At 49.3% G+C, this 14,883-nt stretch overlaps 1 protein-coding gene and 1 long non-coding RNA gene across 2 annotated transcripts in view; one reads left to right on the top strand and one right to left on the bottom strand.

The window, feature by feature from the left end:
• Positions 1-302: 302 nt before the first annotated feature.
• LOC123502902 lies at positions 303-2,240 on the top strand. The gene is made up of 3 exons (XR_006674263.1): positions 303-405; positions 1,577-1,722; positions 2,181-2,240. It is a non-coding gene; the product is annotated as an uncharacterized LOC123502902 (long non-coding RNA).
• Positions 2,241-7,611: 5,371 nt separating this feature from the next.
• Positions 7,612-14,883, bottom strand: part of LOC123502903 (patched domain-containing protein 3-like) — a 15,248-nt gene continuing 7,976 nt past the window's right edge. The window contains exons 3-5 of the mRNA XM_045252189.1: positions 11,858-12,069; positions 11,222-11,429; positions 7,612-10,815 (exon numbers count right to left, since the gene is read on the bottom strand). Coding sequence (XP_045108124.1) covers positions 8,227-10,815; positions 11,222-11,429; positions 11,858-12,066 — 3,006 coding nt within the window. The 5' untranslated portion in view covers positions 12,067-12,069 and the 3' untranslated portion in view covers positions 7,612-8,226. The remainder of the gene's footprint in view (positions 10,816-11,221; positions 11,430-11,857; positions 12,070-14,883) is intronic.

A 14,883-nucleotide genomic window follows, 5' to 3' on the forward strand; every position in this document is an offset into this window, starting at 1 on the left:
CTAGTTCCATTACATGACATTAAACTCCAATTTCCACTTGTTGCTCCACTCCTAGATCTTGTTTGTACCTTTGGAAACTCTATTTTTTAACATCTCTCAGACATCTTCCCTTCCTGAGCTTTTTACTATGCGATCTTGTTGTTTGAATGTCATATTCTTCTCTCAGTCTAACCTAACTTTGTCATTTTATTTATTTATTGATTAATTTTTAACTAACCTAATCTAACCTAACCAAACATTTGCAGGTCCGCAGAAAACGACACGCTGATTTATTTGAAGTCAAGGACGGAGCCTTGAAAACACCACACCCGTTTTGTCCACCGCCATCACCACCTTCTCCCAGATCAAGGACAAAGTGTATTACAGACTCACACATAAGGAAGATATGCGTGTGATTGTGTTTGGGTGTGTTTGGATGCATTTGGGTGTGTTTTGGGTCTGTTTGGGTGTGTTTTGAGGTGTTTTGAGTGTGTTTGGTGTGTTTTGGGGTTCTTGGGTGCATTTGGGGTGTGTTTTGAGGTGTTTTGGATGTGTTTTGAGTGTGTTTAGATGTGTTTTGGTATGTTTGGGTATATTCAGGTGTGTTTGAGTGTGTTTGGGTGTGTTTTGAGTGTTTCATGTGTTTTTGATGCATTTGAATGTGTTTTTGGATATTACAAGTGTTTGGGTGCAGTTTTGGGTGTGTTTGTTTGTGTGTTTCAGGGTGTGTTATGATGCTAATGTATTTTAAGCTAACCTACCACTCTCTCTCTCTCTCTCTCTCTCTCTCTCTCTCTCTCTCTCTCTCTCTCTCTCTCTCTCTCTCTCTCTCTCTCTGTAAGAGTTTTTGTGCTATTGATACTCTGTCAATAAATCATTAAACATCTTTTAAAAACTGGAGGGGTTTGGCTGTGTTTCTGGGGTGTTTGGGGTGAAAGAGTGTGTTTTTGTGGGGTTTGGGTGTGTTTTTGGGGCATATCTGGGATGTTTGGGGTGTGTTTTTGTGGGGTTTGGCTGTGTTTTTGTGGTGGTTGAGTGTTTTGGGTGGTTTGGAAATATTTGGGTGTGTGTTTTGAGTGTTTAGGAGTGTTGTTTGGGGATTTGAGTGTGCTTTGGGTGTGTTTAGGGTGTGTATGGTGGTGTTTGAATGTGTTTGGGTGATATTTAGATGTGTCTCTCATTTGCGTGTTGAAACACACCAAAACACACTCTAAGCACACCAAAAACACCCCAGAAGACCTCAAAACACCCCAAAACACACCAAAACCTCCTAAAGCACACTCTGAGCACACCAAAAACACCCCAAAACACACCAAAACAAGCACACTCTAAGCACACCAAAAACACCACAGAACACACTCAAAACACCCCAAAACACACCAAAACATTCCCAAAACACACTCGTTTTCAAGGTAACCTAATCTAACACCCCATAACCACTCTTTCTCTCTCTCCCACAGATTTAAATCTTGTGTTTTGAAGTTTTTAATGTTTTTCTGTTTTTTTTACATTATTCGTGTGTTTCAATGTTTTTTTAATGTTTCCGTATGTTTTTCATTCATTGTTCCTGTGTTTTGGTGTTTAAAATGTTTCCCAGCACGCCATCACACACAACCTGCAGTTCATGCTTGGGATGGGACACACTGGGACAGCCTCGGACCGTTGGTGGGAGCAAGACAAGGCTGTGGCAATTTTGCCACTCAGACCTGTTGCCTTGTTACTATTATTGCACATCCTAAGAAGGTGTGTGTATGTGTGCATATGTGTGTTTACCTAGTAGTATTGTACAGGGTTGAGCGGGCCTCGTAGCGTCCTGTCTCCATGTCTCCAATTTTTCCTTCAAGTTATGCACATTATGTGGTGTAACAACTTCACCGCTCAATGCATTCCACTTTTCCACCGTTCTATGAGGAAAACTATTTTCCAATATCCTTGACACACTGCCTCATCCTGATCTTGTTTACATGTCCTCTTGTCCTTCCATCTTCTGTCAGTCACCAGCACCAGGTCTTCCTTGTCTATTTTGTTCAATGCCATTGACTATCTTGTACATTGTTATTAGGTCCCCTCATTCTCTTCTATCTTGTAAGGTTGGCAGTCACATTTCCTTCAGCCATTCTTTGTATATTAGGTCCTTTAGTTCTGGCACCATCTTTTAGCAATCTTCTGTATCCGTTCTAATCTTCTTATATCCTTTTCAGAACTCGTGGAGACCACACCACAGCTGCATATTCCAGCCTTGGGCGTATCATGCTTGTGATGATTTTTTTCATCATATCTTTGTCCATGAATTGAAATGTCATTCTTATATTTGTCCACATTTTACATGATAATCCAAATATCTTGCTTATGTGTGTTTTTTGGGTTCAGATTTTCCTGTATAATCACTCCCAGATCTTTTTCCTTTTTAGTCTTCATTATTTGTTCCTTATCCATCAGGTAGTTCCACACTGTTCTTCTCTTACTCTTTCTTACTTCCATTACGTGACATTTCTTGGCATTAAACTCCAATTTTCACTTCCTGCTCCATTCATAGATCTTGTTCATATCTTCTTGTAACAGCAAAACGTCCTCCCTGGTTTTGACAACTCTTAGCAGCTTTGCATCATCAGCAAATAGATTAATACTCGTATAACTGTTTACCCCAATGTGAATGTCGTTTACATAAATCTGGAACTTAATGGGGGGCTAACACTGACCCTTTTGGCACTCCGCTAGTTACTTTACTCCAAGTTGAGTATGTATCTCTGATCACAGTTCTCATTTCCCTGTCCTTCAAATAATCCCTTATCCATTCTGATAAGATTCCTTGCAATCCTCCTATGTTCTTTAGTTTATAAAGTAATCTTTCATGAGGGACTTTATCAAAAGCCTTTTTTATGTCCAGGTATACTGTGTCCACCATCCGTCTCTGCTTTCCAGTCCTTCTATAACTCTCGAGTAGAAGCTTAATAAGTTTGATACACATGACCATCATGTCCTGAACCCAAATTGTCTGTTCTATATGACTTTTTCTTCTTCCAGATGTTTAACCCATTTTTCTTTGATAATTATTTGACACAACTTTCCCAAAATGCTTGTAAGTGATGCTGGTCTGTAGTTTAGTGGTTCAGTTGCCTTTCTTCCTTTAAATATTGGTATTACCTTGGCTGTCTTCCATTCTAGTGGAACTTTCACTTCATTTAGTGAACTTGTAACTATTTCCCAAATTGGTGTGTGTGTGTGTTTACCTAGTTGTATTTTACGGGAATGGAGCCTATGCTGGTGTTGTCCCATCTCTGTATCTCACAGTATCTTATTTTGTGTTCAAGTGGTGGTGGTGGACTTTGCACACACCACCTCTCTGTCCAGTCCATTCCATATATCTATCACTCTATGGGGAAGCTGTTTTTCTTGAAGTCTCTTCTGTAGTTGTCTTTTGTGAGTTTTAGTCCATGTCCTCTTGTGTCCCTTGTGTCCCTCTTCAGCAGGTCCATCCTATCAGGAAGCTCCATATTATTCATTATTCTGTAGATGGTCAACAGGTCGCCTCTTTTTCTTCTCTGCTGCAGTGTTGGTCAGTCCAGTGTCTCCAGTCTCTTTTCATACGTAAGAGCCGACAAGGTTGGGGCCAGTTTGGTGGCTGCTCTTTGTAGCCTTTCAATTTTCGTGATATTCTTTATTTTTTGACAATTTCTGAAGCAAATGTGGATTTATCATTAGTGTGGATATGATGTGGATATTCCTTCATATTTAGTAATTTTTCATATAGCATTGTGTGTGTGGATATTTGTGGATTTATCATGGGTGTGGATATTCATATTTAGTCATTTTTATATAGAATTGTGTGTGTGTGTGTGTTTCACTGTTTAATCTGCTGCAGTCTCTGACGAGACAGCCAGACGTTACCCTACGGAACGAGCTCAGAGCTCATTATTTCCGATCTTCGGATAGGCCTTAGACCAGGCACACACCACACACCGGGACAACAAGGTCACAACTCGATTTACATCCCGTACCTACTCACTGTTAGGTGAACAGGGGCTACACGTGAAAGGAGACACACCCAAATATCTCCACCCGGCCGGAGAATCGAATCCCGGTCCTCTGGCTTGTGAAGCCAGCGCTCTAACCACTGAGCTACTGGGCGTGTGTGTGTGTGTGTGTGTGTGTGTGTGTGTGTGTGGATATTTGTGGATTTATCATTGGTGTGGATATAATGTGGATATTCATATTTAGTAATTTTTAAATAGAATTGTGTGTGGATATTTGTGGATTTATCATTGGTGTGGATATAATGTGTGGTTATTAATTCATTGTGTGTGTGTGTGTTGATAGATTTTAATATATATTCTTTAGACAGAACTGTGTGGATATTATTGTTATTGTTATTATTTTATTGATATTTTCTCTCTCTCTCTCTCTCTCTCTCTCTCTCTCTCTCTCTCTCTCTCTCTCTCTCTCTCTCTCTCTCTCTCTCTCTCTCTCTCTCTCTCTCTCTCTCTCTCTCATTCCAGCTTTATATATTAATTACTCAGGAAATTATTATTATTACCATTATTATCATCAATTATTTATATTTTCTGTTATTCTCATTTATTTATTTATTTAATTAATTTATTTGAGTTTTAGTACTTAAGATTCGCCGTCTGTCTGTATGTCTGTCTGTATGTATGTCTTGTTATGGCTTTCAATACAGAGATATATTTTTCAGTACATATTTGAGACTACACCTATGTGTCTGGGGGGAACACACTCTCTCTCTCTCTCTCTCTCTCTCTCTCTCTCTCTCTCTCTCTCTCTCTCTCTCTAAATAAATAAATAAATAAATAAATAAATAAATAAATAAAGAAAGAAAGAAAGAAAGAAAGAAAGAAAGAAAGAAAGAAAGAAAGAAAGAAAGAAAGAAAGAAAGAAAGAAAGAAAAAAAAGAAAGAAAGAAAGAAAGAAAGAAAGAAAAAGAAAGAAAAAATGGGAATGAAATAGTTATCCATAAAAATCTTTTAAGGGGAAACTCAACAAAACATTTCTAAACCAAACAATCTTCTTAATATCTCAAATACACAAACAACAATTCAATTTTAAAACACACAAAACACTTTATTAAACCCCACACCCAGTAATATAAGTAATTCTCTACTCTAATACAACATAAAGGAGTGAATACATAAGAAGATACAAGTTTGGGTTGAAAAATTTAATATAGAGGCTGTATGGGGAGTGTGGGAAAGGGGAGAACTCCAAGCATTATTTCAGAAGGCAGGTGAGCGTGGTGACGGACAGACGGAGTCGCTCTGCGCTCCTCTGTCTTGCCCGGCCACTCCTTGTACCACGTGTTTACGCCGTATGACGCTAGTGAACATGATGGATTATAGTGACTCCGCAAACAGTGTGGGGAAGAGGACAATAGACCTCTCTCCTTCAAAGTCCCCTGACAAGAACCTAACAAACAAGAAGGCCACCCTCGAACCCGTGCGTGACCTGCTCAGGGACTGGGGCAGCAACGAGGAGCTATCCTCGCCAGGCGCCGCCTCCCTCCTTCACTCGGACGGCGCCCCCCACGCCCTGTCCTCGGCCAGCGAAGACGAGGAGCGCCAACAGCAGCAGGAGGATGACACCCAAAGTTGGACTGTCGTCGGGCGAGGACACCGGCAGCAGCCTCCGCGCCCTCAGTTCAAACTGGGCAGCCTGGAGGAACACGATAGCGCCTACAAGGCCATCACCGCCCTCGAGAAGAAGCATCCGACCCTGCGGATGGAGGTAAGGCCAAACCTCCAGGGAGAGTACATCCTCACGCCTAGGGACGAGGCCTCCGCGGCGCTCCTTCTTGAGCCCGGCGAGAGGAGGCACATGGTGGTGCTGGAGCGCTACCCGCTCGACCTCCCCCTCGACGCCGTAGCGGCCCACCCTCAGGTGGCGTCCGCTAAGCGCCTGACCGCCTGGAGGAGCAGGGAACCCACGCGACAAGTGCTGGTCGTGTTGGTGGGGCCGCCGCCCGAGAAGCTGGACCTCGGCAGCTGGGGTAGATGCGGAGGGCGTGGCCCAGAGGAGACTGCGACTAGCCCTGGTGCAGGACGACGAGCTCCTCCGCCGCAACCCGTGGCTGCTACGGGTACAGCTCGCCGTCCGCAGCATGGTCCGCATCAAGGGTTGGCCGTGGCCACAGGCGGACCTCCCTGCCCCCACTTTCCGTGCCCCGCCCCCGTGGGAGATCCCCGCCGCAGACTTCACCGCCACGTATCTCCCCGCCAGCAAGTCCGCGTGCACAACCGCCGAGCTGCGCCAGCACGCCCTCATGGCCATGGCCCGGGTCTCCGAGCCAGGCTGTGTGACGTACTACACCGACGGCTCGGTTGACCCGGACAGCGGAAGGACGGGCGCCGCCGCCATCACCGGAGGGACCGAGCTAGGAGTGCGGATCCCAGACCACTGTTCCACTCTGCAGACCGAGCTGGTGGCCATCCAGCTGGCCCTGGAGCACGCCCACCACTGTCAGGAGCCCACCGTGGTGCTGCACACCGATTCCAAGTCGGGACTGCAGGCCCTCCAGCAGCCGCAGCCCAGCGACAACGTGGGCCTCGTCACCGCCATCCTGGGCAGCCTCCAGAGCCTCGCCGCGCAGGGGCGGCAGGTGAGGCTCAACTGGATCCCCAGCCATGTGGGGGTGCGAGGCAACGAGGCTGCCGACGCGGCCGCTAAGAGAGCAGCGGAGAGCCCCCGGGTGACCAGGCCCGTGCCCCGCAGTCTGCGGCAGGTGAAGGCGCGAGCCAGGCGCGCCGCCATCATGACGACGCGCCAGACACCGGCAGCTGGAGCCAAGGAAGAGGCAGGCGGCTTGGTACGCCGCCGCCACCGACTACCAGCCGCTCGACGCCTCCCTGCAGCGGCCCGGGGCGGACGGCGTGCTGCTGCAGCGCGTCAGGCTGTGTTTCTGCACGAAGGAGGAGCTCTATGACGGCTTCGAGGGGCAGGAGTGCGAGCACTGCGGGAGGCAGAGTCGCCGCCCACTACTACACTACCTCCTGTCATGCCCCGCCACAGCCGCCCTCAGACCACCGTCGCCCCTACCCATCCAGCCTGCAGCCGGCGGCCTCCTCAGCAGACGTGAAGCCAGGGCGGCCCATCTCATCCGCCACACGCCCAGGGAGGCGATGCTACAGGTGCTCAGGGCGGCACGTCCTCCCCGCTGACCTGGCCTGACCTGCCAGCGCCGCTCTCCACCACAACACGAAGGCGACGGCACCACAGCCCGCTGCACCCACCGTGACCACACAACACTACAACCCCGCCGGCGAGCTGATGCCCGCTTTGTATACCATTTGTATATGTAATGTATATACATTTATACAATAAACCTATAAACAACATAAACAACAACAACCTTATAACAACACACACACACACACACACACACACACACACACACACACACAGTATTCATGGTTGTCACGCTGCCTCGCCTCTCATTCTCTCGCCACTCTCACACACTCTTACTTGGATTGTCTAGTATATCATTTTATTTTGCTTATCTACTTATCATTTCCCTTTGGTTTTGTGTGAATTTTTTTTATTTACTTATTTATTTATTTATTACTTTGTTGTTGTTTCGTACTGCATTAACTCAGGTTAGGTAGACTGAATCAAACACAGGGATGAGCGGACTACTTTTGCAGTTTATTGACTATTTGTACTTGCTGACTTACTCACTAGGACGGTAAACAAGAGTAATGAGGAAAACTGCGAGGAGGAGAGAGGGTTCACAGCAGCAATGGAGGTATCACACGCCAGCCTCGCTCTTTATATACAGTACATCAATCTAGTATCTACATAACATACACATGAAGCTGACAGCCGCGCTACAGGAAAGGTGGCCATGGCAGGGCGTCGCAGTGCAGGGGAAGTACAAAGGAAGGATTCTCGGTCCTCTCCGCAGTGGTGTGACAGGAGCATGGTGACCAGCTGAACTGCCAGTCCTCTCCTGCAGGGACGAGATGCTCAGAGACTCGTGGTGGAGGGCGTGGGGTGTGTGGCCGGCGCCCCGCCACGGCCGCCAGGGTTTGGTGTGGGTACGATGCCCGTTGAGGTGTTCGCGAGGTGACAGGAGAAGGAATCGGGATGGGGGGAGGGTGGCAGGTGAGGCACTGGGGCACCTGTCCGTGGTGTGTGTGTGTGTGTCTGTCTGTCTGTCTGTCTGTTTCCGCCCCCGTAGCCTCGTCCTGACACCCCAAGAGGCCGGCCCATGTGCAGCGGAGCCCCGCGGCGCAGGTACTACGCAGGGCTGCGGGGCGCGTCCGGGGTGAATGCGTCGTTGGAGTAGTGTTGGGGAGGGAGTTTCTCGGGGCGAGGCGGGGCGGGGTAGGGCTTGGGGCCGATGAAGGACAGCACGACGGGAAGGAAAACGAGGCCGTAGTAGAGGCCGAGCACGCTGGCAGCCATGAACACCTTGAAGAAGGTGATGAACACGTGGGAGGTGGAGGCCACCAGCACCACGAAGGACAGCATGGTGGACAGCCCGCCCAGAAGCACCGCGCCCCCTACATTCAGCACAGCTTCCCGTGCCCGTGCCCTGCGGCTACCGGCCTCCCGCGCCGCCAGGAAGGCGTGAGCCACGTGCGCTGCGTAGTCCACGCTGAGGCCGATGGAGAGCACGATGGCGATGCAGGACACGGTGTCGATGGTCAGGCCCCACACCCACATGGTGCCGCCCACGCCTGCTACAGTGGCGATCACAGCGCCCAGCACCAGCAGAGCGGCAGGCAGGGATGCCAGCAGCACCAGCGTCACCACGCCCACCGTGGCGCCCGCGGATAGCACGTTACGCAGCAACTCCTCGCCCACCACCTCATTGGTCTCCCACACGCCATATGCCTGAGCCCACGCCGCCCGGAAGCCACCCACAGGCACCTCGTCCAGCAGGGTCCTGATAGTGTGTAGCGCCGCCTCCTGCGCCGCGGGGGAGGTGGCGGGGCGGTGCGTGATGCCGATCCTGAAGGAGATGATGGGCGGGGCGGGGCGGCGGCAGTCCAGCGCCCCATCGATGGCAAAGTCCTGGCGGTAGGAGGCGCCGGAGGAAGACTGCAGGAAGAGCGAGAGGGTGTCCTGCAGGATGGCGTAGGTGAGTGTGGTGTTGTCAAACTTGGACTGCAGCGCCATGTACTCCCTGAGTGTGGTGAACCACGCGTTCACCTCCGTCACCACGCGGCTCTCCACCAGCGCGTCCACCAGGCGGTTCAACTCCGGCAGTTCCTCGGGCAGCGTCACGTTGGAGAAGTAGATGTATCCCTCCTGGCCCGTCTCGGGGAAGTGGCGCGTGGTGGCGCGGAAGGTGTTGTGCAGGTAGGACGAGGTGGGGATGAACCAGGTGGGGTCAAACTCGCGGTGGAGGTTGGTGGCGGCCCACACGGAGCAGGCCACCAGGCATCCCGTGAAGAGTAACACTAGCACGCGGAAGGGCGTGCTGAGCAGCAGGCGGCACCACTGCCTGAAGGCGGCGGGCATGAGGTCCCACTGGCTGCAGGCGTTGGGGTTCCAGTCCCTGTGAGTGACGCACCACATCAGACCGTTGCGGTGCTGCTGCAGGCGCCGCTCGTCCATCACCAGCCACGCCACGAAGAAGGTGGACTGCATCACGAACACCGCCAGGATACCCATTGAGGCGTACAGACAGAAGGAGCGCAGTGCCGGCAGCGCCGTGGTGGCGCCCACTGCGAAGGCTGTCACGTCCGTGAGAGATGTGACGGTGATGGCAACGCCGGCGTGGCGCATGGCGTGCCCCGCGCGCTCCTTGAGGTCCTTCCCCGCCCCCGCTTCCCACGCCGCCATGATGACGAACATGTCATCCACGCCGAGTCCCAGCAGCAGGATGGGCAGGATGGAGTTGACAGTGCAGTAGGGCACCCCCAGCAAGGAGCACAGGCCGTAAGAGATGCCCACGGCTTGCATCACGCTCGTCATGCCCATGAAGGCGAGGAGCGGCCGCTGCTGCACCAGGTTCCTGCGGCCCAGCGTGCCGTTCACGAAGATGGACATGGCCACCATGCCCACCACCAGCCACTTCACGTCACCCCAGATGTTTTCGTCGCTTACCGTACCGAAGCTGCTGGCGGCCTGCGCGAACACCCGCATGTCCTGGGGCAGGCGCGCCGAGGTGTTCAGCACGGCTTCCACCCAAGTCTGTTCCCACGCGTACCCCACCGCGTCCACCAGCTCGCCGCTGCCGTGGTCTATCACCGCCTCCCCATCCCCTACCGCAGCACGATCCAGCGCGCTCACCCACACCTGCAGGGCGGCGCCGGCACCCACAATACGGCCCTCGGCGTCGTGGGTCACGCTGCCCAGGTAGCGGGTAAAGTTGCTCTGGTAGCCGAACACCTGGCTGATGTGCGCCGCGTTGAGGTCAGCCACCACCTGCTCGTCCGTGAGGGCCATGATGACCTCCTCGCGGTGGCCCCACACCTCCAGTAGCCCCGTCTCCAGACACACCTTGGGCAGGGTGGACAGGCTATCGCAGTACTGCTCGCGAGGCAGGCTGAGGCTCAGGTCTTCCCGGGACATGTCCGTCACCACCGCTGACGCTTGCCGTCGCCGCCGCCGCCGCCGCTTTCCACCCAGCACCCCATAGTCGAAGTCCTCGTAATCATAGTCTGGCAGGGCGTCGTCCAGGCCGGGCATGGTGGGCACGCGGGCACACAGGTCGCTCCAGGAGGTGTGGTTAGGACCCACCATGAGGGAGGACACGCGGGAATGGAGGCGCCACATCTCCTTCACCACGTCCGCCCTCAGGACATTGTCTGCCTCCCACACCGCCACGTGGCGCCGGTAGTCCGTGGGGAAGTTGTGCACCTGCCAGTCCATCACCTGCAACACACGTGCACCTGTCATTATGAGTGTGTGTGTGTGTGTGTGTGTGTTAAGTGCACGTCCACAGAAGCTACACAGTACAGAAACTCTCCCTTTATTTTCCCCTTCCTTCAGCGAGCGTGCTTTACCGCTGAGAGACAATATTAACGTGCACAGGTAGTAGCGTGTTTTTACAGCAGAACTCGGCGGCAGGAACGCGGCGGCCCAGCCCTTAGAACATTGCCCCTCATTCCTGCCACACGCCTTGCCCGTATAAGGAGGAGGTATTTGTGGGCCCTAATGCCTGAGCAATAAGAAAAAGGTATACGGTACGGCATGCTACCTTGGCGATATATGACCCTGTACAGCAGTGACACCCACCCACCAACACCTAATCAACCAATCAACCAGTCAATCACCTCACCTTGATAAACTCTGATTCCTGGGGCAGCCATAACTTGTAGGGCCTGTTCTCTTTGGTGAAGGTGAGGAGGCCGGCTGAGCAGAGGGCGGTGAGGGCCAGGCAGGAGACCACCACCAGGCGCGGGGAGGAAGCCACTCGACGCCCGTGCCGCTCGAAGAAGTCCTCAAGACCCAGAGTGAGGCAGCCACTCACACGCGCCAGACATCCGCTGCAGTGGTTACGGTAGGTGAGTAGGGCAAAGACAAACAGACTGACACAGGAACGTATCTTTAGTGAGTGTCTAAGAGTGCTTCGAGAGTATATAGGAACACAACAGGATCATCGTCAGTGTCTATAATAGAAGAGGCGAGTAGGGAACTTGATAAATGAACGTGATTTTAGTAGCAGTTTCTCATAAGGAAGACTAATTAAGGTCATAAGAATGTTTATAATCATTATGTATTTCAGTAGCAGTTGCTTGATTAGTGGTATACCAGCAACTTGTGAGGGAAACTTGCCAAATAGTTAAATCAATACATGAAATAAGACAACAGATACACAAGAAAGTATTACCACTGCCATTACATACTGTACTGCCATTACATACTCCTACTACTACTACTACTACTACTACTACTACTACTGACAAACACTTACGCTTCCTCTACATCCTCTGGATGTGGGTCACCAGCTCCCTCCTCGTCTCCCGCCTGCTGCTTCCCTTTCTCCTCATCCCGGACGCCGCTGCTGCCTCCCCCTGCGTCCCCTCTAACTTCTGTGTCGCTGGCCGGGGTGGGGTGGACGGCGCAGGGGTGCTTGGCGGTGGGCGGGGAGGCTGGCGGGGGCGAAGGAGCCTTGCCATTCATCGCCTGTGAAATAAAATGGAATGAAAGAGTTTAGTTTTGGCTTTCTGTCTTCAGTAAATGTTATGATAGGTAAGTGAATAAAGAATAAATGAAATAAGGAAGTTACATTTGATATATACGTACATTTAGATGCAAGTTCATACAGTTACAATAAGATAGAAAAGATGCCCATACTATACATTACATACGTAGGCTACAAGTATAGATAATGCAAATATAAAAAGATTTTCAATATTGCATTATACTCTCACTAGGCTACGATGTCTAACCGAACTATACTTGCATAATAAAGAATGTTTTGTAGATTAAATGAAAACTGTGTTGCTATATAGAGGTGTTGTAATCATGACTGCTATTGTTTATTGGAGGCTTGTATACGTAAAACAAAGAAGAGAGCAGTATAACTAGATTGTTGTGCTATTTACTAGTTCTCAAAGAGACGAGGAGGAGGTAGCCTACTAAACAAGTAAAACAACATGAGAAAAACAAGCAAGAAGTATGTCTCGTTCTATTACAAGGTTTAAAAAATATTCATCCCCTTCTCTTGGTTAGCTCTCGGACCTGCACGAGACTGGCAACTAAGTGGGCTTTTCTTTTTACTCTTTTGTTGTTGCTCTTGGGTAGTTTTTCTTCTCGCATAAATAAGTAGATGCCTATTTCACTACCAGATAGGCTAAACAGTAAACACCATCTCGTAGAAAGTATTACGGAAGGAAGCGAAGTCATAAGGCACATCTCCCTTGGTGAAGCTACGAAGCATTGAAATAGCATCTTGCACAAAGACGGTACTTATTATTGTTGCACTCGTGGTGTTACATGGTAGTCTTTAATCGAGAAAGTGTTATAAAGATAGTACCTTTATTTTATCTGTTATTTATAGCACTGAAAATTAGGGTTTTCAAGGTTAATTATTGGAATAAGAAAGTACTGTCGTGAGTATGAGTTCGTCTTTATTGCAGCCGTCGTGTGTTTACTTAGTGGTGTGTGTGTCTTGTGTTCTCCGTCCTTCCGTCCTTACTACCATCACTACTACTACTATTATTACTACTACATTGGCCGAGGCTCAACATGGTGATAGTAAGTAGGTGGTTTTTGTATTGGTAAACATTCCACTACTATTCTGCAGGATGGGGGGAGGGGAGGAGGGGAAAGCGAAGAGTTGGCAGGCGGTTGGGGTTTGGCTTTCTTGGTGTCTGGCGATGATGATGATGATTGATGATAGTGTTTATTTACTCCGAGAATCAGTAAATGTGTGTGTGTGTGTGTGTGTGTGTGTGTGTGTGTGTGTGTGTAAGTAAGTTTGATTAGATATATCCATAGGGAGGGGGACATTCTCTCTCTCTCTCTCTCTCTCTCTCTCTGACAAAAAGAATCAATAATTTCCTTTATTTTTGCTCTTTTCCCTTTCTTTCCTTATTTTCTCTTTCAGTATTTCCATTACCTCCATTCTCTCCTTTCCTTCTCTTCTTTAACTTTTCTTCAGACTTCTTTGCACAACTTACTCTCTTAAATAACCTCGCCTCCGCCCCTCCTCCCCCCCTCCTCTCTCTCTCTCTCTCTCTCTCTCTCTCTCTCTCTCTCTCTCTCTCTCTCTCTCTCTCTCTCTCTCTCTCTCTCCAAGGACAGCCACGCGCCTCACAGCTGACGGTTACTCGAGATGCTGTATTACTTTCGCTGTGGCTGTTTAGATGTGGCCCCTGCACTTCGCTCGCCAACCGCTGGTAACTGACACCCGCAGCTGAGTGTATGGCAACCACACACACACACACACACACACACACACACACACGGATTTTTTTGTTTCTTTATTTGTTTACTTTTCTCTTTTTTTAATTGGTCATAAGATACGTAATTGTCTCCTTTTAAGTGTATTGTGGGATATACGCGTAACAAATTCATCAAATCTCTCTCTCTCTCTCTCTCTCTCTCTCTCTCTCTCTCTCTCTCTCTCTCTCTCTCTCTCTCTCTCTCTCTCTCCTTCACACAAAGTAAATAGACGAAAAAAATAACCACAAGCGAAAATCTAACTAATGGCTGAGTGGTTCGATTGGTTCAGTGGTTCGAAGCTCCCCGCAGAATGCAGGTTAGGTGTTCGAATCCTGTTTCATGAAGCTTGTGTCTTAGTCTCGTATTGCTCCGCGCCGCCACGTGATTTTGTAGTAAGTGACGAGGCAGCAACAAGATCACCGTTAGGAAACAAGATTCGAACCAGTGAACCAACGGAACCACTGAACCACTTAGCCGTCATCACTGTGACAACTTGTGGTCTGTGTCTTCGTCTTACTTTATTTTTCATTTTGTTTTTCTTTTTTTTATGTGAAAGGGAGGACTGGTTAAGGGGTAGAGAGAGAGAGAGAGAGAGAGAGAGAGAGAGAGAGAGAGAGCCCTTCGCGTTTACCATCATAAAATCCTTTCTTGCATACTATTTTATTTATCTATTTTTTTTTTTTATCTAAAGGAATGTGATTTGAAGTTCCTGTTATGAAGCATCCTCGCCTCTCTCTCTCTCTCTCTCTCTCTCTCTCTCTCTCTCTCTCTCTCTCTCTCTCTCTCTCTCTCTCTCTCTCTCTTATTCAGAAACGCTTTTCCCTCTCACTACAATCTTCCAAGGCCACAGAAACAACTAGCCAGGTTTTCAAGACAGTATTTCCCTTTTAATAAACTAGAAATCTTGCCAATCCATCACCAAAACCATAAAAATACACGTAAAAATACAATTGTCTTTTAACAAGAGCCTTTAGAAAGAATTGATGGTGAGACAGCAAAAATTTTAAGAATACTGGCTTTAATGAGTGTCTAATTAAAGGTTTAGTCTGT

This window comes from Portunus trituberculatus, chromosome 12, assembly GCF_017591435.1.
Source record: "Portunus trituberculatus isolate SZX2019 chromosome 12, ASM1759143v1, whole genome shotgun sequence".
Classification (NCBI taxonomy): domain Eukaryota; kingdom Metazoa; phylum Arthropoda; class Malacostraca; order Decapoda; family Portunidae; genus Portunus; species Portunus trituberculatus.